The sequence below is a fragment of the Hypanus sabinus genome, chromosome 3 (genome assembly GCF_030144855.1).
Source record: "Hypanus sabinus isolate sHypSab1 chromosome 3, sHypSab1.hap1, whole genome shotgun sequence".
NCBI lineage: Eukaryota > Metazoa > Chordata > Chondrichthyes > Myliobatiformes > Dasyatidae > Hypanus > Hypanus sabinus.
In genome coordinates this window covers 122,626,671-122,653,792 of record NC_082708.1, presented here as the reverse complement: position 1 = coordinate 122,653,792, position 27,122 = coordinate 122,626,671, and the positions used below count along the sequence as shown (strand labels likewise).

Genomic DNA, 27,122 nt, shown 5'->3' with positions numbered 1-27,122 from the left:
CCGGCCTACCGACGACGCCATAGCCACAGCACTACACACAGTCCTCACTCCTCACTCACCTGGAGAAGAGGGATGCACACATTAGAATGCTGACCCTGGACTATAGTCCAGCATCCAGCACCATAATTCGCTCCAGACTTGACAGGAAACTCAGAGACCTTGGCCTGCACCCCGCCTTGTACAGCTGGATCCGAGACTTCCTACTGGATTGACGACAGGTGGTAAGGATGGGCTCCCTCATCCCTGCCCCCTGACCCTCAACATAGGTACCCCCCAGGGTTGTGTCCAAGTCCCCTTCTCTACTCCCTTTATGCCCATGACTGTACTGCCATACACAGGAAGAATGGAGACAGGCCCACCCCAACCAACATCAATAGAACTGCAGTTGAGAGGGTGAGTAGTTTCAAGTTCCTCAGTATACACATCGCCAATGAACTCACCTGGCCTGTACACACTGGCTTTGAGGCAAAAAAAAGCACAATAGCATCTCTTCCACCTCAGGTGACTTAAGTAGTTCAGCATAGGCCCCAAATCCCCTCAAGACCTTCTACAGGGCCACCACTGAGAGCATACTAACTGGCTGTATCACTGCCTGGTTCAGGAACTGCGCCAACCTTGATCACTAGGTACTGCAGAGAGTGGTACAGACAGCCCAGTGCATCTGTGGATGTGAAATTCCCTCCATTGAGGACAGTTACGGCAGCAGGTGCAGAAAAAAGAGCCTGGAAGATCATCGGGGACAGCAGGCACCCAACCATCAACTGTTCCAGCTGCTTCTATCCGGCAAACAGTATTAAAGCCAGGACCAACAGGCTACGGGACAGCTTCCTTCTACAAGCCATGAGACTTAAATTCACATGTCTGTAAATTGAGATGGAGTCATAACGCAAAGATGTTTACACCCTCACATTGTGGGATGAAAGTAGGATTTAAATATACCATTGAGCAGGAGGTTCAGGAGCCTCGAGTCTCACACCACTAGATTACCCTACAAACATCAGGCTCCTGAACCAACCGAACCTAAATGCTGAACTGACTCCATGGCCTAGAGTACACTATAAACAACCACCTATATAAACTCACTTTCAGGCACTCTGCAGCTCATGTTCTCAGCTTTATTTATTCCAGGCATGGGCAAACTATGGCCCGGGGGCCATATGCGGCCCATTAAGCTTTTTAATCTGGCCCGCAGAACTTGATGAAATTATATTAATAAACCTTGTTAACGTTTTTTCCCCGCAATTCTGGCGTTTTCCCAATAGATGACGCACTCTGTATACATTTGTGGCGACCCATTTCCTGGCACATCCGAACTGGCTCAAAATTAGCCAGCGTTCCGGCTAAGGGAGATAGCCTGCGGGGATTTGCAGGCACAGAGCTTTGGAGCCTCTGCGCCACGGGGGGCAGGTTGAGGGAGGCTTAAAAGTGATGCTGGGGATTTCGAATAAAGTTTTTTTCTTCGACTGCAGTTACCGACTCCGTATCGTAATTTTAGCGTTGCATGTAGCACACTGCTACACATTGACCTTTGTTGAGGTGCAGCGTATTACTCCACATTTGCGCTTTACTCTTTGTTCGGCTCGACCTATTTGTGTGAACAGGCGTTCAACATCATGAACATCAACAAAGCCAGCCACAGATCCAAGTTAACTGACCAACACCTCAGATCCATCCTGAGAATCGCCACAACAAAACTAAATCCAGACTTTGATGCGCTGGCTAAAAAAGGAGACCAACAACACTGTTCCCACTGAAATTAAAAATAAGTTTCTTCGTTGTGTTATGTAAAAAATGCATTTGAAAATATTTTTTTCAATAAGCCTTACATTTTACATGTCATTTCTGTTAATTGATGGACATGAGTAGTGCGCAGGAGCATGTACGTTCTCAAAATAAAAAATGTGCTCCAGATCAAATAACGCGCTCCGCATACTGGTGTGCTGTCACTTTTCTGTCCTTGTGCTGGTCGTTGTTGAGTTTTGGCACAGGGTACAATTGAATAAGAAGGAGCAGGACAAGTAGACCTGCATCTCCTACCGTTTTTGAAATAAAGACAGGCAGGAGGAGAGTGCTGATGATAATATCTTAAAGGAATACAGAATTTTCAGTGCTTTAAAATAATAACTGTTACTATTAAAAAAGCTGTATTTTATTCATCTAATTTTCAATGTTTCAAAAGTCATTTCAATAAATAGCTAAATACCATGAGACTTCAAAGACAGATATTTTGTTGTAATGCATTTGTTCATTTTCAATTGAAATTAAAGCACATGTTTTCTACATATCCCATGATATTTTATTTTCTCTTATGAGGTGTATTACCAAAACACTCCATCCATCTGCTCCTGGTCCGGCCCCCCCATCAAATTTTAGAACCCTTTGTGGCCCACAAGTCAAAAAGTTTGCTCACCCCTGATTTATTCTATTATTAGCATGATTTGTCTTCTTTTGCACATTAGTTGTTTGCCAGTATTTGTTACTTTCAGCTTTTTTCATAAATTCTGTACTTTATTATTTCCCTGTAAATGGCTGCAAGAAAATGCATCTCAAGGTAGAGTATTACCACATTCAATACGTTACTTTGACTTTGAATTTGAGATGCTTCCTTTACCTACCATCCCATCTAGGTATTAGTGTTTCCCAAATGGTGACAGGTCAGTGAACTGCTAGGTATAAAGAGGCAGATCATATTGTTGACCATTTTCAGAAGTCACTGCAGTGATAATCTAACAGGTAGCTATAGTTTTCACATAACTATCATCTGAATGTACTTTCAGGAGAAATAAGAACCAACTCCACTAAATTAATCAGGATACAGGTGTCTTACAGAATGGGTGAGTAAACTAAATAAGAAAAAAAAAACAAATTTTGTAATTGATAGGAATAGGAAAGTGTGAATCTTAGAAATAAACTTTGTCTCAGAATCAGGGGCAAAGCATTTAAAAATGAAAAGAAGAAAGTCCTTCATCAACATACTGGTTAACCTTTGGAATTCACCACACTGAAGATTGGGGGCCAATTCACCAAATATATTTAAAGAGGAGATAAAAAGATTTCTAGATAGAAAAGGCAGATCAGACACGAACATACTAAATGGCAGATCAGCTTCAAAGGGTCAAATGATCTATCCCTGCTCTTGTGTTCTATTATAAATTGACTTGGATTAAACAAATTAATAAAGAATACAATTATTTACACTCCCTTGAACCAATGAATCGAAATGAAATTTTTGAACCAGTAGCAAGTCAAACTTGAAACTGGATCAACAGCATATATCCCACGTTAGCTTCTGGGAGACTAAAGGAAATTGCCACTATTGTTAAGACCCCTTGATGAAGCTAATGTCTGAGTACAGCTGACATGACTACATGATAGACCTGCGTTCACAAGCACACTCTTCAGAAAAAAAAAGTTCTGATTGTTAAACTCAAAATACATACATTACTTAACTTAACCCAAGCTGCAATACACTGGGCCATCTTTTCTTTCTTTTCCTTCTTGTATCTAAGGAATTGTAACTGAACTGCAGTTGAAAAAAATCTGCTACTTTTTTTTGCACATCTCATAACTTTAAGCTGCACTTGGCTAAGTTGCTTTTCATCTGTTAAGTTTGGAGATTGGGGATGGAAACTCCATGCAAATGATGTGAAAGTTATTACCACTGAAGCCTCCACTTTGAAGAGCAACTGCACTGTAGAGATGTTATACTCAGGTTCTACCATCACAGATGTAAAAAATCCCAAGGGCATACAAGCTTTTGTACATCTCAGCAATTATCCTTCTACAACCAACCTTACTGAAAGATTAACTGGTAGCTTGTTCTGTGAAAACCAGCTGTAGCATTTAGGTAAAATGATATAATCATGTCACACAATAATTCCAGAGCAGTGAAAAAATTTAATAGGTGCATAGGATGTGATTAAATGAAAGCTTCGGGTTCCTAGAAGTAAATATCATCAATAGCATGTCCTGGGCCAATCACAAAGATACCACAGCCAATAAAAGCTTACCAACACCACTACTTCCTCTGGATGTTAAGAGAAATTTGACACATTCCTATCAACTTTTACTAAGCATAATCAAACACCCACACATGCTAGCTATTCTCACTCCTCCCCATTGGGCAAAAGATACAAAAACCAGAAAGCAGAAACCTACCAGTTCCCCTCTACCACCACTCTCCTCCGTCTACAGGAACTGGTCCTTACTCTTAATAATTTCTCCTTTGGCTCCTCCCACTTCCTCCAAACCCAAGGTGTAGCCATGGGCACCCGCATGGGTCCCAGTTATGCCTGCCTTTTAGTTGGCTTTGTGGAACAGTCCATGTTCCAAGCCTATACGGGTATCCATCCCCCTCTTTTCCTTCACTACATCGATGACTGCACTGGCGCTGCCTCCTGCACGCATGCTGAGCTCATTGACTTCATTAACTTTGCCTTCAACTTTCACCCTGCCCTCAAATTTACCTGCTCCATTTCCGACACCTCTCTCCCCTTTCTTGATCTTTCTGTCTCTATCTCTGGAGACAGCTTATCTACTGATGTCAATTATAAGCCTATGTACTCTCACAGCTACCTGGACTATTCCTCTTCCCACCCTGTCTCTTGCAGAAATGCCATTCCCTTCTCGCAATTTCTCCGTCTCCACCGCATTTGCTCTCAGGATGAGGCTTTTCATTCCAGGACAAAGAAGATGTTTTCCTTTTTTAAAAAAAGGGGCTTCCCTTCCTCCACCATCAACTCTGCTCTTAAATGCATCTCTCCCATTTCACGCACATCTGCTCTCACCCCATCATCCCACCACCCCACTCAGGATAGGGTTCCCCTTGTCTTCACCTACCACTCCACCAACCTCCAGGTCCAACATATAATTCTCCATCAAGATGTACAAAAAAGCTGGATGAACTCAGCAGGTCAGGCAGCATCCGTAGATGCTTTCTACAGATGCTGCCTGACCTGCAGAGTTCATCCAGCTTTTTTTGTATGTCTTGATTTGACCACAGCATCTGAGTGTACTTTGTGTTTATATAATTCTCCATAACTTCCGCCACCTCCAACGGGATCCCACCACCAAGAACATCTTTCTCCCCCCGCTTCTGCTTTCTGCAGGGATTGCTCCCGACTCGACTCCCTTGTCCATTCGTCCTTCCCATCCCTTCCCACCGATCTCCCTCCTGGCACTTATCCTTGTAAACCAAACAAGTGCTACACCTGCCCTTACACTTCCTCCCTCACCACCATTCAGGGCTCCAGACAGTCCTTCCAGGTGAGGCGACACTTCACCTGTGAGTCAGCTGGTGTGGTATACTGCGTCCGGTGTTCCCAATGCAGCCTTATATTTGTGAGACCCAACGCAGACTGGGAGACCATTTCACTGAACACCTACGCTCTGTCTGCCAGAGAAAGCAGGATCTCCCAGTGGCTACACATTTTAATTTCACATCCCATTCCCATTCTGATACATCTATCCATGGCCTCCTCTACTGTCAAGATGAATCCACACTCAGGTTGGAGGAGCAACACCTTATATACCGGCTGGGTAGCCTCCAACCTGATGGCATGAACGTTGATTTCTCTAACTTCTGTTAATGCTCCTCCTCCCCTTCTTACCCCATCCCTTATCTATTTATTATTTTTCCCCTTTTATTTTCTCTTTTTTCTCTCTCTGTCCCTCTCATAATCACTCCTTGCCTGCTCTCCATCTCCCTCTGGTACTCCCCTCCCCCTTTTTTTCTCCTGAGGTTTCCCATCCCATGATCCTCCCCCTTCTCCAGTTCTGTATCCCTTTTGCCAATCAACTTTCCAACTCTTGGCTTCATCCCTCCCCCTCCTGTCTTCTCCTATTATTTCTGATCTCCCTCTCCTTTCAAATCTCTTACCATCTCTTCTTTCAGTTAGTCCTGACAAAGGGTTTCGGCCCGAAACGTCAACTGCACTGAGCTGTAGTGCTCTAGTGTCTGTCTACCAAGGCCTTCTTATTTCCCCTTCTGGCTCTCCTAATTTCATTCTGTCAGAGGTTACAGCTGGACATAGATAGGATGCAAAACTGGGCTGAGAAGTGGCAGATGGAGTTCAACCCAGGTAAGCATGAGGTGGTTCATTTTGGTAGGTCAAATATAATGGCAGAATATAGTATTAATGGTAAGACTCTTAGGAGTGTAGAGGATCAGAGGGATCTTGGGGTCCAAGTCCATAGGACATTCAAAGCTGCTACACAGGTTGACTCTGTGGTAAAGACTGCATATGGTGCATTGACTTTCATCAACCGTGGGATTGAATTTTGGAGTCAAGAGGTAATGTTGCAGCTATATAGAATCCTGGTCAGACCCCACTTGGAGTACTGTGCTCAGTTCTGGTCGCCTCACTACAGGAAGGATGTGGAAACCATAGAAAGGGTGCAGAGATTTACAAGGATGTTGCCTGGATTAGGGAGCATGACTTATGAGAATAGGTTGAGTGAACTCGGCCTTTTCTTCTTGGAGTGACAGAGGATGAGAGGCGACCGGGTAGAGGTGTACAAGATGATGACAGGCATTGATCATGTGGATAGTCAGAGGCTTTTTCCCAGGGCTGAAATGGCTAACAAGAGAGGGCATAGTATGAAGGTGCTTGGAAAGTAGGTACAGAGGAGATGTCGGGGTAAAGTATTTTTTTTACACTGAGAGTGGTGAGTGTGTGGAATGGTCTGCCAGCGACTGTGGTGGAGGCGGATACAATCGGGTCTTTTAAGAGACTCCTGGACAGGTACTTGGAGCTTAGAAAAATAGAAGGATATGGGTAACCCTAGGTAATTTCTAAAGTAAGTACATGTTAGGCATAGCATTGTGGGCTGAAGGGCTTGTATTGTGCTGTAGTTTTTCTATGTTTCTAGATCTATTTATCACTAACAGAAGAGGAGTGGAAATTTGTGTCAAGTCAAAAAGATTCAAATCAACATTCACCGACATAGTCTTCTTGGATATGACAAACAGAGGCAGGGACAGAATGCAACTGGATTGCAATACCAGGCAGTAAAGAACATCAGGGTGTACACAGGCAGGAAGAAAAGGAAGTGTTCAAATAATTGGATGACAAAAAAAGAACACCGACAAATTCTAGACACCTTACGTTTGTAGAAAATGATTTCAATGCTCTAAACTGTTTGAGAGCAATTAACTATTGCCTGATACAAAGTGTAATTAGTTGAATGAAAATATTAAGTGTAACTGGGCACATATTTAACATGGTTAGAAAATTTCATTAAATATAGTAATAACCTTTGAGTTGAGTTCAGAATCCTGTGCCTGCACTTCAGCTGGATGGGAAGTTACATTCAGACCTGGAGCATCACCAGCAGCAGACATGGTGTTCTCCTGAAAGCAAAAACAAGCATTAGCCAAATGCATCAACTACTTCCAAACAAAGCATATGGAAAGGAAACAATACTAGTTTGCCTAATACTGGTGGGAATAGCACCCACCTTCTAAATTACCTATTGAATGTGTATCATGTTATCATTACAAATGGGATTAATTTCAGATTCATATTTGAGTTCCACTTATTGTAAGATATTCGGCATCTCCCCACCCCCCAACATATTAACAAAACAAAACTAAACATACCAATTTCACATCATATCATAGCACTCCAGAATAAAATGGTGGCTTTTCATAACTGGATTCATGTAACTATGATTTTTTTTTAAAAATCCCGTGAAATGTAAATACAAGTAATGGCAATGTTTTAAAATGTTTCATCCTACTCTTCCTAAATGTTTTGAAATGACACAAATTCCCTACTTTAACAACATTTACTGATCAAACTCATTACCCAAGATTAATAATAAATTCTCCTTTTCAGATTATTTCCTCTATTCACGTGTGCAGGTTTCCTCTTCCCAGAAAGATTAGCCAATTACTGAGCTCTGCAAACACCATTCTGAAACAAGTAGCATTGTGAAATGAGGCAAAGTGAACAGAAAGTAGGTGCTTAAGAAGTGTGGAAGACATTCGAAACAGCCTTAAACATAAAATATGAAATAAGAACTTATCTAACCGAATGCAAAAACACTCAAAACCAAATGGTAGGCAATTCTGAATGACCTGATGGGAGCATGAAACTACAGCCAAACTTCTGCTTTAAAACGATCCAAACATTTTGCATAACATTTCCGCAGTGTTGTCAAAAGCAAAGAAAATATTATGCAAAATGATAACCAAACTAATGGGTGACGAAAGGAAGTGTCAGCCATTTGCAAGCCCCAATAGAATAGAGTGTCATAAAACATCTCCAACTCTTTTAGAGGGGGGTAGGTCAGAGAAACATCATATTCTTGTGATAATGCAGAAATACTTATTAGAAACATATGCAATACATCTTAACTGATTAACAACCATAGTAATGTTTCATTAGGAAAACAGCTTCTCATAACTTAAATCTGCAATGAAAATCATTCTTGTCTTCTGCACACCAGATCTCAATTCTATAGCCTCATTTCTTGAGGTTCACTTACATTCCCTCCCATTCTAGGTCTGTACCAGTAAATTCACAAACACGGGTGGATGAAGGGAAAGGGGAAGTAAAAGAAACAAAAAATTGGAAAAGAAACAAAGGCATTTAAATACTAACAAGAGAATTTCTTTTGCCTTTTCTGTTAACAAAGGAAAACAAACAAAAAATTGTCAAATTTAAAATTGAACTCAAAAATACAAGGATGAAATCTTTAAAGAAAATATTACAAATAGCCACTAGATGGCACTGTTTGTAATTTCAGCTAGTTTTATTTCTGAATTTGCATTCAGCACAGCACAGAAAATTCATCATTGAACCATATTAACTAGACTACTTTTAAGCTTCATTAATTCCAGTATGTCCTTTATTGTCATTAAAATGTCTTTTCACAACTGTTCCAGCTTACTTTTATTCAATATTGCCAATGCAATTATACTGTAATCTAATACCATAAAAGCTTTCTCCTCATTGGAGTTGATTCTATCTATTTCACACTGTATAAAGAGGAACAGAGTTGTATTTATAAAACACAACAGGCTATCTATTGTTCTGCCTCGCAAAATTAGTACTGCTGGGATAGCTTTGTGGACAAATTAAAAACAGTCGTCTAACTTGCAGCTATACAGGCTTTAAAACTCTTAGCTGTCTGCTTTGCTTCAAATTAAGCCACAACATAAGTACAGTTTGCAAAAAATAGTAGTGTTATATGGTTCGTAGTGTTCAAGTGATCTTGAGACTGAATTTCTAATATTGTATGCCCATTTAATATTCAAAAAATTAAACAGGTGTATAGTATTGGAAGATACTGGGAAGAAAGTTTTTAAAAAACCATTATGACATACATTATCAGCCCACATGCTTTATTCATGCATACATACGTTTATACCCATAGAAAAGGGACTGGATCAATTTCCTTGGACCATGCTGGTATTAAAACTAACCCTGTTCTGTCTAGCTCATGCAGTGGCTAGTGTGCAGCCATCCCAAATATTTTAAATTATACTGTCCTCTTCCATTCTTCAGTGTGAAGTTGGGGACCTGGAACATCAGAACCCCAATGCTCAACACAATATAAAGAAATATAAATACTGCTCCTCTAACATTGCCCTGAAACTCAAGATGCACCGATGCTGTTATCACCAGTGTTGAGAACGTGTAGAAGGGGTGGGCGAGGAGTAAGTGTAGCAAAATATGTAGACAGGATCAGGGAAAGGATACGTCATTGGGGAAGTGTAGTAGAACTGGGAAGAGGTGGCTAAAATAAGATTCCAGACAGCATGTGGCAACCACAAAGAAGAGGAACCCTGCGACCACAAGACAATGTGTTCGGCAAAGTATTTTGAGCTATATACCTATTTCAAGTGTTTTGCTTGCGTCCATACCCATTCCAAGTATTACGCTTGCGTCTATGCTTATTCCGAGTATTTTGCGTGTTTAGCTATGCAAATAGCCAATTGATGAATTCGAATCGGTAACCATATTTGCGAATGTAGTACCCTGCTTTTGGGTATAAGTATGACCTTTGTAAACCGACAAATTGGGAGTTGGCTACCTTACGCCCGAAGTGTGTGGGGCTGCGAACTCCTCTCTGAATAAAAACCGTTTCAGAGGTCATTTTGTGTCTCTGGTGATTTTCCTCAACTGAGCAGGTTAATAATTTCAGGTTGACAGTGTGAGGGAATGGAAGAGCAAGGTTATGGGTGGTATACCTGCATCTGAAAATGCAAATGGAGGAGTAACACCAACATTATAGAATTGTGCTTTGTCATTAAGAATGAGCCATCTTTGCAGCACAACTTTCCTGTGAGTTAAGTGAACATTTCACAGTCTACCAGTTTACTCTACCATGGAACACTATTGTCATCAGCACAAACTCCAACCCAGGAACTTTTCACATTTCACCTTGACAGAAACACTGGACTGCAATATAAAGGGTCACAAGTCAACTTGAGATTGGAAAGGGACTCTGAGAATGACTGAAAGGCAAAAAGGAAGTGAAAAAAGCCAGCACCAAACATCCTCCTGACAAAATGCCTGAAAGACAACCTTGTCATTAAAACTGCACTATTTTTTCAGAGATACAAGACCTCACAGAAAGACTCCTATCAAAGCTAAAAACCACCAAGATGAGTGAATCACCCCTGCCACCACTTAATGTGTTAATTTTCGTCAGCTTGGCCCAAATCAGGAGCCATCTCTTGTATTAAATTGTAAGAGGCAAATCTGCTGTCACTTATGCACTGCTCTGACATGTCTACTTAGTAACTTAATATTGTGTGTTTGTATATTTAGGGAGACAGCAAACCCTCAACGTAATAATGGAAGAGGCATACTTTGGTGTCTGCAGTTTGCTCAGAAACTCTCAGAGCCACCAGTATTTGAATATTCAAATGAGGTATGCCAGTTGGCATGTACTCCCCTTGTAAGTATGCAAATCTGAAAATGCTGCCTGTTCACAGTTATGTCGTTAATTATAGCTACTGAAACTGTAGGTTATTGTCCATTACCTTTGCCCCTATTGGAATTACTGGTCATCCATGAATGTACATGACAGTTTTATTAGGGGTCAGCAATACTTTGTGTCAGTTTACACAGGGGTGCCAGCATCAATAACTGGCCTATTTGTGCCCACAGCTGAAGAGGCTATTCATATTCCTGATGCAGGCAACAATAAAAGCAGACAGAAGTTAAGGCTGATTTGTACTTGTGCGTCACATCGACGCCATAGCTATCGCGTACCCTATGCCATAGATGACGTGCACCTCTCCAGAAAAGTTACTCACATGTCGCGGCGACGCAGACCGCAACTATGATTGGTCCACTTGGTAGTATCGCATTTCCTCCTACGCATTTCCGGTTGCTTCTTCTCCGCCATGTCTGTGCGTACTCCGATACGAAATAGATGAACCAAATCATCAAATCTATCTGCCAACATGTGAAAATGTTTGAAATGCATTTCCTCGTCCATGTCTCTCATGAAGAAACTCAACACAGTGGCACAGAAACCCCACCGCCAACTAGTGTTTTGGCGCACACCAACGCATGCTCACTATGGTGTAGAGCGACGCAGAAGTAAAAATCAGGGCTGCAGCATAGGCTATGGTGTAGCCCATACGCACAAGTATAAACCAGCCCTAAGCTTCAGGTACTTAAGATAGAGAAAGTAGACCTTCCGGTAGATTTCTGCTTATAGCTAAACAATAATGGTGCCCTCCTGACTTGGATTCACTACAGTTTGCCTACTGGCACAAGAGGCCGACAACAAATGCCATCTCATTGGCTCTTCCTTCAACCCTGAAACATCTGGGCAGCAAAGCTGCATTCAGCAGGATGCTCCTTATTAACTACAGCTCGACATTTAACACTAGATTCCCCCCCCCCCCAGCTAATCAATTAGCTTCAAGAGTTTATTGTGCAATATGATCCTCAATTTCACACTTGCAGACACCTGTCGATTTGGATTGGCAATATCATCTCTCTTCCATTATCTCCAGCACTCTAAAGGACTCTTCATCGTATCTTTCCAAATATTTATTATTGTTATCTTTTCTCTTTTGTACTTATAGTGCTGTCCTTTGCACATTGGTTGTTTGGTCTTTCATTGACTCCACCATTTCTTAGATTTACAGTGTACGCCTGCAAGTAGATGAATCACAGGGATGCATATGGTGACATACATGTACTTGATAATTAATTTACTGTGAACTTTGAATCTTAAGGCAGAGGCTATCATAGACTTGGGGAAAGGAGAGATTACATGAGTGAGTCAGGGTCAGCAAAGATGCATGTCCTGCAGAATGGACAACAAGACCCACAAAGCTACAGCAGTCCCAGAGTTCCCAGGTGTACGGCGCCAAACACAAACAAGAATTGTCAGAAGCAGAGTCAACAGACATTAAAGACAGACTAGAAAGGGGAAAGTAGGAACAGGAAGAGAATGAGAGGGCAGATCTTAGGGCAAAAGTAGCAGCAGTAGAACAAAAACAACAAACATTGCTAGTGTAGAGGAAGAAACTATGAAATACAATTTAGAAATATTACATGTGATGTGAAAGGCATGTGAAAATTATGAGGGACTGAGAAAAGCATCAGCACCGCACTACTGATGAGATTGAGAGAGTAATCCTCCCACAGCCCGGTGATGAAGTTATATAAAGACTGAAAAGGCAGGGTTTGCTCCCAGGTGGATCGGGCCACAGGTGGTGTTCACGACAAGTGGCACCTGTGACTGCAGAGGCAGCCCGTGAAAACACTGGACTCCGGTTAAATCCTGTGGCTCACCTTTTTCTTACGTCCATAGGCAGAACAAGTCCACCCACAAACTATCAGATCATAGAGAATTTAAATGATGAAACCCACCTCCTTGCTTCCTACCTGATGGAAACTAACCAATGAATGCAAGGGAACAGGAGACAAGGAGCATACTTCAGCAAATAACACACACAAAATGCTGGTGGAACACAGCAGGCCAGGCAGCATCTATAAGGAGAAGCACTGTCAACGTTTTGGGCCAAGACCCTTCGTCAGGACTAAACTAAGAACAGTTAGTCCTGACGAAGGGTCTCGGCCCAAAACGTCGACAATGCTTCTCCTTATAGATGTTGCCTGGCCTGCTGTGTTCCACCAGCATTTTGTGTGTGTTGTTTGAATTTCCAGCATCTGCAGATTTCCTCGTGTCTGCATACTTCAGCAAACCCTGATGCAGGTACTGAGGTGCAATAGTAATGAAGGGCGGTTCTAGGAGTTAGATATTTAGTGATACAGATCAGAGCAGTGAGCCTTTGGGAAAATAGATGGGAAGGGATCCGAGTGATGGCAAAGATGCAGGGGTTGGGGGGGAGGGGGGGGAAGAGCCAGGATCACCAAGCAGAAGGGCAAACTAAGAGGTGAGGTTGGCTTGCTATTAGAGCAAGATCCTTACAGCCATTTCAATGTAAACCACCCATACCCTCCTGTAGACAGATGAAAGAGTGTCTTGCAATTATTCTGACAATCTTCTGTCATGGAATAATAATGACATGTTGCCTGTAATTCTGAGATGAAATTGGATGAAATCAGTTCTCTAGCTGGTCTCCCTTTTCCACACAATACTGGCTTCAATGTCTGATCATTTCAACCTTGTAGAGACAGATAGATAAAGATGCAATGTATAGTACAGTGGCCCAACAGGGAATGAGGTGGCAAAGAGCCATGACTGACAAAGCCCACATCTTTAAAAATCAATTGAAGCAGAAGATAAATTCTAAGAAGTTTCAAATGCCTGGAACAATGTTTTGTTTTTGAATTTTGTATCAGCCTATTTGGGACAACAGATAGATTAGATAGTTATGGAATTACTATGTAGAATTACAGTAAATGTTAAATAAAACAAGCATCACTCTTCAGAGATAAAACGGGTTAAGTTCGCACTAACACTTTAAAGACCACGGAAAGCAATGTCGGATGCACAACATTTGGATTCAGTTATATTTTAACAACACACATGAAAATTACAGATTAATGTTTTGAGTAAAGACCTTTATATTTCTCAGTGAAAGTCTCCCAGTCACTTTGCTAACCACAGTTAGCACTAGCAAGACCATCTACAATTTTGAAAATCCAGGGGTCACCCTGATAAGTACCAAGAACAAAGGAAATGTTATCAGCTGGTGAAATGAGTACAGTCGGCCCTTCTTATCTGTGAATCCCGCATGCACGAAATCAAACAACCGCAAATCGAGAAAACCCGGAAGTGCTCTTCCAGCGCTTGTTGTTCGAGCATGTACAGATTTTTTTTTCTTGTCATTATTCCCCAAACAATGCAGTATAATAACTATTTTACATAGCATTTACATTGTATTAGGTATTATACGTAATCTGGAGATGATTTAAAGTGTACGGGAGGATGTGCATGGGTTATCGTGGATCAGGATCGAAAAAAATCAGAAGTTCTCTTACTAAGTCGGAACAGGTACATCCAGTATTATTTAGCATCAGTTAGTCAAACATTTGTCTTAGTGTATAGTCTATATTTTACCTTGCTATGCATATAAAACACTTAAGAATGTATGTTTCCGCGCCGGAAGGATCAAAAACCCAAAACCCAATAATTAAACCACTGTGTTGCTTAGTAATAATTGTAGCTTTCATCGGGGCAGGGCCTTTCTCACTTTATCCTTTACAATTGTTCCGATTGTTGACCGACGTAGCCTAACGCTTTTCCAATGACCGATGGTGTTTCACCTCTTTCCAATCACTTTATCATCTCCACTTTATACGTGATTATTTTTGTGAACAGAAACACTGTGGATTCAGAGCTGCGCCGCTGGGTCCTAATGTCCACTGTACTGAGACAGGTTAAATAAGATCTGGGGTTCCGCTTGGTCCTAAGGTCCACCGCATTAAGACAGGTTGAATAAGGGACTTGAGCATCCACATTTTTTGGTATCCATGAGGGGTCCTGGAACCAATCCCTCGTGGATAAGGAGGGCCGACTGTACCTTGAAAAGCTCTTTAGCAAAACCACTGAAGCAGATGGCATTTCTGTTTGACAGAGGGACTGCAGACAAATTCACATCCTCACCCCCTCATTGGGAATCTTCCTCCCTGTGACCATAAAGGTGACCCACCCTCCCAAGTTCCCGTGTAGATTCTGTCAAACTTGGGACTTACTAAGTGTCATCTTCAGCATGCAACAATGCCGAGAGCAACACAACCACAATGTGGCCTTTATAATCATACAAGTGTCTTAAACTCCCCCAACAGCGGTCTGTGCGCAGAATCCCTCTCAAAATGCGTGCTCTCAGAAATTAGTTCCTATTCTCCACCTGCCACATGATAGTGTGCTAGAATGGTTCTTACCAATAGGTCTAGCACAGACATAATCCCAGCATAAATTCTCACAACTAGCATACCTCAACTAGCTTCCTGCAAAAGTGGAGCAGGTCCACAAGAAAATGTTAAGAGACTCCAACGAAGCCACTCCAACCTAAATTGCCACCTCCTAAATTATCTAAATTACCCAATTACCATCTCCTTGGGCACCTCAAAGCTGATGCCTACAAATTACTCCAAATCATGAGGCAAGATCAAATCTCTCCAATATCAAAGCTCTAATGCTTGATTGCCCGGCACCCAAATCCAGAAACTGAAATGCTACTATCCTCTGCTTGACCAAAACTGGGGAGAAAACACTTGAGGGAATCAGCAGATATTTAATAGAAGGAACAATATGAGAAACGAAAGTCCTTTGCAATATAAACAAAGTAGGACTGAAGTAGGAGGATTGCAAGAATGAACATAAACATGAACAAGGCTCCAATAAAACTGCAGAGCTCAAAAAGCAGAGTGAAAACACACTTCCTCGGCACAATGCTCAGTCACTGACACAGTCAGTTCCCCCAATCAAAAACACCATCTACAGCCAACCAACCAAATGGGAGGATGCAGGAGTTACAGTTAAGGTTAATAAAGATATAATTAAAATCTAATATAAAGCCAACAAACTTTTTAACAAGTGCCAAGAGAATGTTCCAAAAGCTTGCACTGCCATTTGTTGTAAGAGAGTACCAGACACAGAAGTTTCAAGTGGAAGTACGGAAGAGAATTGATAGGACTCGTAGCTAATTAAAGATAATTGGCTATAGACTCATTTGATAGCTTCTGTTTCGAATAGATTTTCAAAAGTCATTTTCCAAAGCAATCCAACTTGATATTTGACAAGTCCCCAAAAACAAGTGTAACTTATATACACCAAATCCCATAAGCATCGTTTACTTTAGCAGTACTAATTAATGGACAAATCTGAGTCAGGACACTGGAAAGAATACTTATATTCCTGTAACGGTATCTTGAAATCCAATATCCAGGCCCGAGTTTAAATATGTCACATGGGACATTGCAACACCAATTAATGTGACACAAATGTACTAATTATTGATTCAGGTAAAGACATAACAGTGAGGATACACATTAACGTTTGGATGTATTAGACCCCAAAAACTGTCTGCACAGAAATTTTACAAGTTCAAACAATTCACAGCCATGGTTACCTGTCAGAAAACCAGAGTTTGCAGTCAGCATTTCAGAGAATGCAGGGACGCCCTTTTTCTCTCCATGTTAATTCCCCCCCCCCCCGAGAATCTTGCTGCCTAGCAGAGATGGAAAGTTTGACCTCTCCCCCTATTTTTTGTCTCCTACTCCCTCCCTCTTTATGCCATCTACCCCCCTTCATTTTCACTCCCAATCTGTTAATCATTGTATTTCTCTCTGACCTCTTATCTCAAAGACCTGCATCACTGCCCGCAATTAAGAGTATTTTCCTCACTCTTTCCTTCCCTCTCCTTATACTACTCATTGTCATTCCTATATCCTCCCATTTATCTCCTCAAGGTCTTGTTACCCAACAGATTACAAGGACTTGAATGGAGCTTCTCACTTCCAACTGGTGTGCATAGGTAGCGAGACTACAGTGATAAAGTGGGCTTACAATCTACGTGAAATTGGGGGAGGGTTTAAAAGACATGTGGAAGGAAAGTAAGTAGACAGGCAGGGAGATGGAGAAGATGGATGGGGTCTCATCTCCAAGGACTGAATGTGGCTCAGATCACAAATCTGTCAGCTAACCTTACTTGTGTATGGTTTATGAACTACGAGCACAGCACTGAACAGACAAAACAAGAGTGGCTGCACATTGACAGCAGGAAAAAGACAAACTATCAAAAGTTCAAATTCAGAGTGAGATGCTTGCAATATCATGTCAGAACTTGTTTGTTTGTCTCTTGTGTTTAGGCTAAACAAAATACAAATAGATTCTTTCCTCGCCCTTGTAGCATAGGTCAGCGTTACTGAAGGATTGGGAACAAGTAGTATCTTGGGTAATTGTATTGAGAAATGAAAGCCAGTAAAAGAACCACAAGTAATTGAAAATAAATATTGAGAACATGATGCAATGTGTTTGGAAATGAGATCATGGCAGAAATATTAGAAATTCCATTAAATGTCAAACCTGGTGGAATAGGAAGACAGAAATGCGACCTCATCACAAAAAGGGTGGTCAGATAAGAATTTTTAAAAATGTAAATGACCGAAATGAGGACCCTTTCCATATATTGGACCAAGATCCATGATTAGGGAACCTTTTGAAAGCCATGATGTGGAAGGTGACACTTTCAGAACATACAGTATGCTGATTTAGCAGAATGACGTCTGCGGCGTTTTCCCAGTCGCTACATTAGATTGGCCTCGCGCTGGGGCTATATGGCGTTGAGGCGCGTCCCCTGGGTGGTGGTTGGGAAAATCCCTCGTGTGGGGGGGTGCACCGGATAATATGGAAGAAGGTGCCGGGAAACAACATAGCCTAGGAGAAGGAACTCCGATTCCAAACCCAGATAGATAGGACTCGTTAGCCTTGGATAGCAGCCTATCTAGGAGATGGTAAACTGATTTCAAACCCGAGCAGGTGGAGCTCATTAGCATGGAAATGCCATCGCCTAGGGGAAGGTGACCCTGACAGAAAACCCCTGGTCCTCCAGGTTGGGGGTTGTGCAATGGGCTAACAACCCGTTCAAGTAAGACTAGCATCAACAGATTGTCAACCACTAACCCAGATCTCGGGAAAAGCAGGGCCCCATTCAGGAGGCTGACGACACGCTGCAACCAAACCAGTCAGGAAGCTGCAGGGCTGACAACCCTCCTTCACCCGAGGAAAACCATAATGGAGGTTCCAAAGCTGCTCTCACAGAAGAAATCTATCCTAATCGGAACATGGAATTTGAGATCGCTTTGGGAGACAGGTAGGTGCGCACAGGCAGTGAAGGAAATGAACCGATACCACCTCACACTCCTGGGCATGTGCGAAGCAAGGTGGAATACTTTTGGTGAGACCAAACTGCAGACTGGAGAAACTCTGCTCTATTCCAGCTAAGAAAAAGAGGAAGACCCGCATGAGGCTGGTGTGGCCCTGATGTTGTCCAAAGAAGCAGCCAGAAGTTTGATAGAATGGGAACCAGTGTCCGACTGTATCATCACAGCCAGGTTTGAGTCCAGATTCCAGAAGGTATCCATTATCCTGTGCTACGCCCCAACTAACAACGCAGAGGAAGAAGAAAAAGATCTCTTCTACACCCAGCTTCAAGCAGTAGTTGGAAAAGTACCTAAGCAAGATATGTTGATCGCCATGGGAGATCTGAATGCCAAAGTAGGCAGCGATAACACTGGCAGGGAGAGAGAGAGATGGGCCAGAATGGTTTGGGGAACATGAATGAAAATGGAGAACTCCTTACCGACTTCTGTGCCTTCAACGAACTGACCACTGGAGATATCCTCTTTCCCCACCGAAGCTGCCACAAGATAACCTGGGTCTCGCCTGACCATCAAACAGAGAACCAGATTGATCATGTCATAGTCCGCCAGTGCTGGAGAAGTTCATTGCAAGATGTGAGAGCCAAAAGAGGAGCAGATATTAGATCTGACCACCATTTGGTTGTTGCAAAGCTGAAAATGAAGCTGTCAGCCAAAAAGAAGCAACAGAACACGCGAATAAAGTTTGATGTTAGAAAACTACAGATGGAAGAGAAGAAGAAAGATTTCCACATCGCCTTGCAAAACCGCTTTGGGGCTCTTCAAATAGAGGAACAAGATGAGAGAACAGCGGAACATGCCTGGATTACCTTCAAGCAGGCCACTGTAGGAGCCTGCGAAGAAGTACTGGGAAGACCACCAGTCAACAGTAAACCTTGGATCAGGGAGGAGACATGACAGAAGGTGGAGAAGAGGAAAAAGCTCAAACAGGAGTTGAATCAAGCCAGAACCCGGCAACAGAAACGAATCGCTGCCAACAGGTACAGCATGATGGCCAAGGAAGTGAAGAAACAGCTCAGAAAGGACAAGAGGTCTTACTTCAACAAAATAGCAGAGCAAGCAGAAACAGCGGCCAGTAAAGGGGACCTCAAGGCACTCTACATGACAACTAAACTTATGAGAGGGAAGAAAAGCAATTTGAATAGACCTATTAGAGACAAGACAGGCCATCTGCTCACTTCGGTTGAAGGTCAGCTAGCAAGATGGAAGGAACACTTCCAGGAAGTATTGAATAGACCACCACCACAGAACCTACCTGACCTGGAGACCCACTCAACATCAATATAGGTGAAATCACCAAGCAAGAAATTTGAAAAGCCCTGAAAAGCCAAGAACGGCAAGGCTGCTGGAGAAGACAGCATTCCTGCAGAAGCATTGAAAGAGGGTGGAGAGGTTACAGTGGATCATTTGCATATACTGCTGAATTTGATATGGAGAACAGGAGAGATCCCATCAGATTGGAAGAAGGGCCTTCTTGTGAAGCTGCCAAAATCTGGAGATCTTTTACTGTGTGGCAAGTGGAGGGGGATCACCTTGTTGTCCATTCCTAGCAAAGTTCTTACCAGGGTCATCTTGGAGCGGATGAAAGACGCCATTGACCAGAGACTTAGAGATGAGCAGGCAGGGTTCAGGAAAGAGAGATCATGCATTGACCAGATAGCTACACTTAGAGTCATTGTGGAGCAGACAATAGAATGGCAAACTCCACTATATGTGTGTTATATTGATCTTGAGAAGGCATTTGACAGCCTGGAAAGAAAGTCAATGTGGAGCATCTTACGACACTATGGTGTATCAGAAGAGATGGTGAATATCATCAAGCAGTTTTATGATGGCTTCTCATGCAGGGTCATCCACGATGGGAGACTGTCTGAAGAGTTCCTGGTCACTACTGGAGTCAGACAGGGATGCCTGCTGTCGCCTCTACTTTTTCTTGTGGTACTCGACTGGGCTACAAGAACAGCCTATGCTGGCTCAGAGAGAGGCATCCAGTGGACCTTAACAGGGAAATTGGAAGACCTGGCATTTGCAGATGATCTCGCTCTTCTCTCACACCGGCTTCAAGATATGCAGAAGAAAGTAGATTCCTTGGGAGAGACCTCACAGCAAGTAGGCCTTAAGATCAGTCAGGAGAAGAACAAAGTTCTACGCATTAATAACAAACAAGAGGAGCCATTACGGATTGAAGGACAAATAGTTGAAGATGTAGACAAATTCACCTACCTCGGAAGCAAAATCAGTAAATCAGGAGGTACAGATGAGGACATCAGAGCAAGGATTGGAAAAGCCCAACATGCCTTCACAACCCTGCGACCTGTCTGGAGATCTACGGCCATCTCTGTCAAAACTAAGCTCCGTATATTCAGCTCCAATGTGAAAGCCATCCTGCTATATGGATCCGAAACATGGAGAATCACTAACACCAGCTGCAACAAGATCCAGACCTTCCTCAACAAATGCCTCCGGCAGATCCTCCACTTCAAGTAGTACGACAGAGTGTCAAACCTAGACCTATGGAAGAGAGCAAACCAAGAGCCCATTGTATTCCAGATAAGGAGGAGGAAGTGGAAGCCACACCTTGAAGAGCCAGTCGAATGTCACTCAACAATCACTTGAACAGAATCCACAAAGGAAGAGAAGAAGAGGTCGCCCAAAGCAAACCTGGAGGCGTAGGCTTTTGGATGAACTGAAAGCCTCCGGCCAAATTTGGGAGACTGCAAAAACATCTGCTAGAGATCGCAGAAAGTGGAGGACTTCTGTTGAGGCCCTATGCTCCATAAGGAGCAAAAAGGATTAAGAGAGAGACGTTAGATTGGCTGTAATAATAGCAGATTCCACCAAAGTAACAGAATTTTTTTTATTAAATTAAAAAGGAATTAGCTTAGGCCTGGAGCAGCATTCAAACTAAGATGACGGACAGACAAGAAGCAAAAATCAGTGTTGGAGGTTAAGAAGAGGCTGGATTAGGAAACACCCACGTGATTGTAGGTTGTCAGTGCAGGAAAAGAATAAAATAATTGAAAATTTAAGTCCGAGAATTGGATGATTGTAGCAAGATAAAACCCATTATTTCACAGCCCAAGCATTTGGAGCCACAAGTGACAACAGATACAATAAACAATCTGTTGGAAGAACTCAGTGAGCCAAGCAGCATCTGTGGGAGGAATGGAATTATTGATGGTTTGGTTCAAATTCCTTTCCTCCAACAGATGCTGTCAACCCACCACCTTCTTCCAGCAGATTCCTTATTGCTCCAGCCCAAAGGTTTGTTTGAAATAACCATAAACACAATGATTTTCTTTGTACGTTCAGATATATTTTTTAAACTTAACAAGGATACATAGCAAATACCCATAAATAACATCACATAGGTAAAAACAACCTCTAGATTATGATCTAAGAAAACTTATGGTATCTTAATTATTGCTGCAGTTTTGCTAACTTAGTTGATGCAGAACATTAATTATAGCACACAATCTGTTCTGCAGACTGACTGCACCCTCAGATTACTAAAGCACCTCATCTTAGAAGAAAACAAAATGAAAACTCATCTTCAAGGAAGCTTTAGGCAGTAAACTGCAAGAGGAGGGGCAGCGTGGCAGTTAAAAGAGAGATTTGTATTGTATGAATGCTCAGGTGTGCCCAGATCCTAGCAACAGTTGCCAGGATATATCCAAAGGTTGGGACATGAATGGACAAAACAAATCTTTCAATGAGGACAATGTCAATAAAACGATGTGAAGATCAGCTTTACAGCAAAATCCAAGAATGAAAATACATACACACGAAATGTCTGCTTCCATTCACAAATTTAACAGCTCAGAAAAGTGCTAATGCCAGATTTTTCTCTTCATCATAGTAACAAATTGATCAAAAAAAATCAGCCAATAGTAAATTTTTCATCTGGATGCCACTAACTTGAATTACAAGATGCAGGAGATGAGGTTTTAACAAATAGAGAACACCTCGCATTTTAGAGATCTTGAGAGTATAGCAAAGTAATCAGCCCTTTCAGAACATTTAAGTTTTGGATGATGTCCAGCAGCTTTAACAGGCTGACTGAACATGTGATAAATGACCTAACAGTATGCTGGATATACTCAATACACAAACATTCTTCAAAGGTTTTCACAGTTCCATTATCAGATCTGAACTTAATAGCAATTGTTCCAAATGCTGATCTTGCATTACAGCTCTGACGGAGTCTTGTGTGTGCTAGCTTCAGATTTTCAACACAATCAGTGTCAAACGTTGTCATGTCAGAAGGTAGCAGGAAGTTATCACAGCATTATATTCAGGAGAGTCAAATGCCAATTTACAAAAACCTAAAATCTATAGTACTACCAATACAGACCAAATATACCTTTAAATTAACTTTTACTTAATGCTATTAATAAGTGACATATCAACACAAGAATGGAGCAGCATAAAAGTCTACAGGAAGTATAAAACTGTAAATCCTACACCACCAGGTTCAAGAACATCTCCTTCCCTTCAACTATTCAGTTCTTGACCCAACTGATAAAACCCTAATCACAACTAATTAGCAACACTATAACCACTAGGACCCTTTACAACAAAATTGACAATTTGTCCTTCTAATTTTATTCCTTCCTCATAAAGTGTTAATTTATAAAGTAGTTTCATTTATGTGTTTCTTGGCTCAACTAAATATGGAGTCTTAAATACATGACAAAATGGGCAACCAGACAGTTTGTGAGGTGTTACACTCCTATCGTTTGAATCAGGCATCCATGTGTTCCCAATGCTTGAACTTGAGGTTCCCCTTACCACTTTGAATAGTTCTGAGCCAGAATTCTCAGGAGTCAGAGATGTTGCATTTTTCCCAATCAGTTGATCTGGTAATCTCTTCCCATGACACCCAGAATAAAATATTATTTCAGGACTCTGGTGTCAGCTCCATTTTTCACCTGACCTACCCAATGGTGCTGAGTGTAATTACAGCATAATGCTGTTGATATTGGCCTGGGAGGAGTTCACCTATCCTTTCAACAGATTGGGAAGACCTTGGTGCCACCTCCAATATCTGCAGATGTGGAGAACAAAACTGAAGATCGTATTGCAGTTCTGATCTCATTAAAGCTTTTGTAATTGCAACTTAACTATCTGACCCTTATACTCAAACCCTTTATAATAAAGTACAGATGACTGGCACTTTATAGCTGCTGGCAATGGAAATTCACCCTTGTAGAAATCACAAATCACTGACCAAAACTAAGCAATTAAAATTCACTCACAAAATTTATGCGGAAAAAGTAAACTATTATTTTCCAACTCTCATTTCTGGATACAAGCACTGATGATATAGCTTTGCATTATAGAGAACTGCAATATGGACCATTTTCTAGGAAGACAACCCCTCCCCCCACAACACAGGGCTGCCTGTACTATTTGTCTTCCTCACCACCAGCCGTCTTCTGCACATTATTTTTTTGTATTCTGTGCAAAAGGACAGACTACTCACTCTGGATAATATTTATCAGTTTTTCAGCAAACACATATATTGTGCTTTTCTATTCTTATGCTACTTTTCTCCCTATCCATTTCTCTTTTAAACTGCTTCTATGTCCATTCAGACTTAGCTCCCACTTCACGCTGAAGGATCAGCAGACTTGGATACAGTATGGGCAATCTTTCCATTTTAGTCATTAAGAATGCATATTGCTGAAGATCCAGGACTGAACCTTAGGAAACGCATCCTAACGTCCCAAACCAAAATCAATTTTTTCCATTACTTACCTTCCATGCCAGTACGCAGTATTTCCAGATACCAAGAGGCTTAACCTTTCTAGTTACATCAGGAAGATCCAAACAGATGAATCCTCTGTTTGAACATTACATCCTTAATAATAAAAACTCTTATTTATTTCAGATAACTGAGTCTTATGTTCCCCTTTTTGTGTAGAAGGCAATTTTGGAAATTATGCCTTGCGAACTCTCCTCTAAGCCAATAACAGATTATGAAAAGCAGTGCATCTTGGGGAATTCCACTATATATTTCACTCCAGTGAAAAAATAACCATTCCATGGAATAACTACTCTGCTGTCCATTTTTCAGCAGTGTTTCTGCAGACCATGTTAGTCCATGCCCTACAATACTAGCAACACCATTGAGGCACTACCAAATCCCTCTGCAAAGTCCTTCAATACCACATCACAAACTCCTTCTAAACAAATGGACTCTCACAAAGCAGAGCCGACCTTCTCTATTGAAGCTAATGTTGTTGCTGATTATTATTGCTGGGACTTCCTGCACCAATCAGATTAAGCAACTGGGAAATGAAAATCCTGGTGTCCCAGCCCTGCAGAGCCCACTTCTATCTCCTACTCTAAACACACAACAAAAATGCCCTGGCAGCCACATTCAACCTGCTCTTGCTCCACCAGACGTACTTGTCTTTCCCTCTCGCCTTTCTCCTTTCGTTCAATCTGCTTTCACTTGTATCAATGATTAATACCTCAGATTCCCTACACCATTCTGATCATTCCCAATTCTCTGGTATAAGCAGACTCACCTTTATCATTGGCAATCTTTTTACACCTCCATCAAGATAATCTTAGGCCATCTGCTTCTTCCTTCAGAAGCCCAACCACTTTCCCTTCACCAACTTGAATTTGTACTCATTGAACAACTTGCCTTTAACTCCAGATCAAAGATGAACACAGGTAATCAGATAGAACACAGCCATGCCTGATGCTTTGTGTGACATCTGAAACCATCTGCCTCCATGTCAAGGGACAGGCTACCTAACTAATCTCCATTACAGACTAACCAATTTCCTTGCTTATTCTGTATCGCACCCTACCTCTTGCATGACTCTATTCCATTATCCCAGTTCCTCTATCTCCATTATACTTGCTCCAAAGATAGGACATTTTGCACAGATGCCTTTCTCTTCAACTTTGACTTCCCTCCATCACTGTGAGCAATCCCATTGCCATATCTCATCCATTTCCTGCATCTGTGCTCTTAACCCCTCTGGTGTTCACAATGTGGTCTTCTCCAAATCCCAACTGGCTGTGCAGAACACACGTTAATTCTGCAGGGGAAACTCCATCCCAGTCCCATGTTGACTTACAGGTGTGGCCTCCCTACTGTTACAATGAGACCCAAAGCAAGCCCGAGAGACAGCACTTCCACTACAGTCTTCTGGATTCAATTCTATAACCTCAGCTAACTTGGTGCTATCAGTCATCCATCTGTGATATTGACTCAGCTTGTTTTTTTCCTTTTTCCCATTTTGTTGGAGGAAGTGCCTAACCTGATGTGCTAGGTACCTCTTCCTGCTCTGCATTTTTAAAATATTTTGTTTTATGCCCCATTCTAATTGCTGCTATTAACTCACTATGATTCAGTTTACAGCTTAACCCCATGCTCACCCTAGATTTTCCTTATCAGAGACATATCTCTCCCCCCTCACCAACCTTCCCCACAGTTTCACAAACTTCAGTGCTTTCCATCTCATTCCTGAAATAGGATCTTCCACTCAATTAGTTACCTCTGCTTCTCTTCCAACAGATACAGCCTGATCTGCTAAGTGTCTCCAGTGCTATCATCTGTCTTCATGTTCTTTATTTATTGGGTTTATCCTAACAGCCTCTTATGAACAAGGATGTCAAATTTCCAGTATTCCAGACTGTAGGCTCCACCCTTGAATTGAGACATGTTTGCAAGATTATGCAAACTTGTGTGATCTTTCCCCCCCCCCCCAACAACCCAGTAGGCATCCCATCCAGATCAAGTAATTTATTTGCTTCCAGTGCAGCTAGCCTTTCTAGTACTATCTCAGTCTTTTTTAAAACATCCAGAATCTCTATTACTTCTCTCTTTGCTGAGACTGCTGCAGTATCTTAAACCTTGGTAAAGTATTAAGGTAGGAGACAAACGACTGCAGATGCTGGAATCTGGAGCAACACACAAAGAGCTGGAGGAACTGAGCAGGTCAGGCAGCATGAATGGAAGGAAAAATTTAGAAATAGCCTCCATGTATAAATTTTCCACTTAAGCTTATGATTGCTCCCATGTTTACACTTGTAGCCCTTTTCCTGTGGTGATACCTGTATCAGAACTTTTGGATTCATGCTCATATTTTCAGCCAAAATGCTCTCGCACTCTTCCCTTCCTTCCCTATTTTATTTGCCTTTATTGACTTCTCTGGTATCTGTCTTTTTTTTTCCACTACTTTTCTTCTCTATCTTTTGGGTCATAAGAACATAAGAAATAGGAGCAGGAGTAGGCCATCTGGCCCATCGAGCCTGCCCCGCCATTCAATAAGATCATGGCTGATCTGTCCATAAACTCAGCTACATCCACCTGCCTTTTCTCCATAACCCTTAATTCCTCTCTACTATGTAAAAACCTATCTAACTGTATCTTAAATATATTCAGTGAAGAAGCCTCAAATGCTTCCCTGGGCAAAGAATTCCACAGATTCACCACTCTCTGAGAAAAACAGTTTCTCCTCATCTCTGTCCTAAATCTTCTCCCCTGAATCTTGAGGCAATGTCCCTTAGTTCTAGTATCATCTACCAATGGAAACTACTTTCCTACTTCTATCCTTAGCTATCCCTTTCAAAGTTTTGTACATTTTTATAACATCCCCTCTCATTCTTCTGAATTCCAAAGAGTATAATCCCAGGGTCATTTTCTTTATCCTTTTATTAAGCTCCCTGCCAATTTCCTCACTAATACCCTGCTGACTAATTAGCACTTTGTAAGATAATTCCCCAGCCTTTTACACTTGGAATGCAAATCAGGGATAAGGATAGTGA

General features: G+C 41.8%; 1 protein-coding gene across 5 annotated transcripts in view; it reads right to left on the bottom strand.

Moving 5' to 3' along the window:
- LOC132391619 (arfaptin-1-like) overlaps positions 1-27,122 on the bottom strand; it is a 124,635-nt gene that overhangs the window by 96,377 nt on the left and 1,136 nt on the right. For all 5 annotated transcript variants that reach the window (XM_059965044.1, XM_059965045.1, XM_059965048.1 and 2 more), the window contains exon 2: positions 7,256-7,351. In XM_059965044.1, coding sequence (XP_059821027.1) covers positions 7,256-7,342 — 87 coding nt within the window. In that variant the 5' untranslated portion in view covers positions 7,343-7,351. The remainder of the gene's footprint in view (positions 1-7,255; positions 7,352-27,122) is intronic.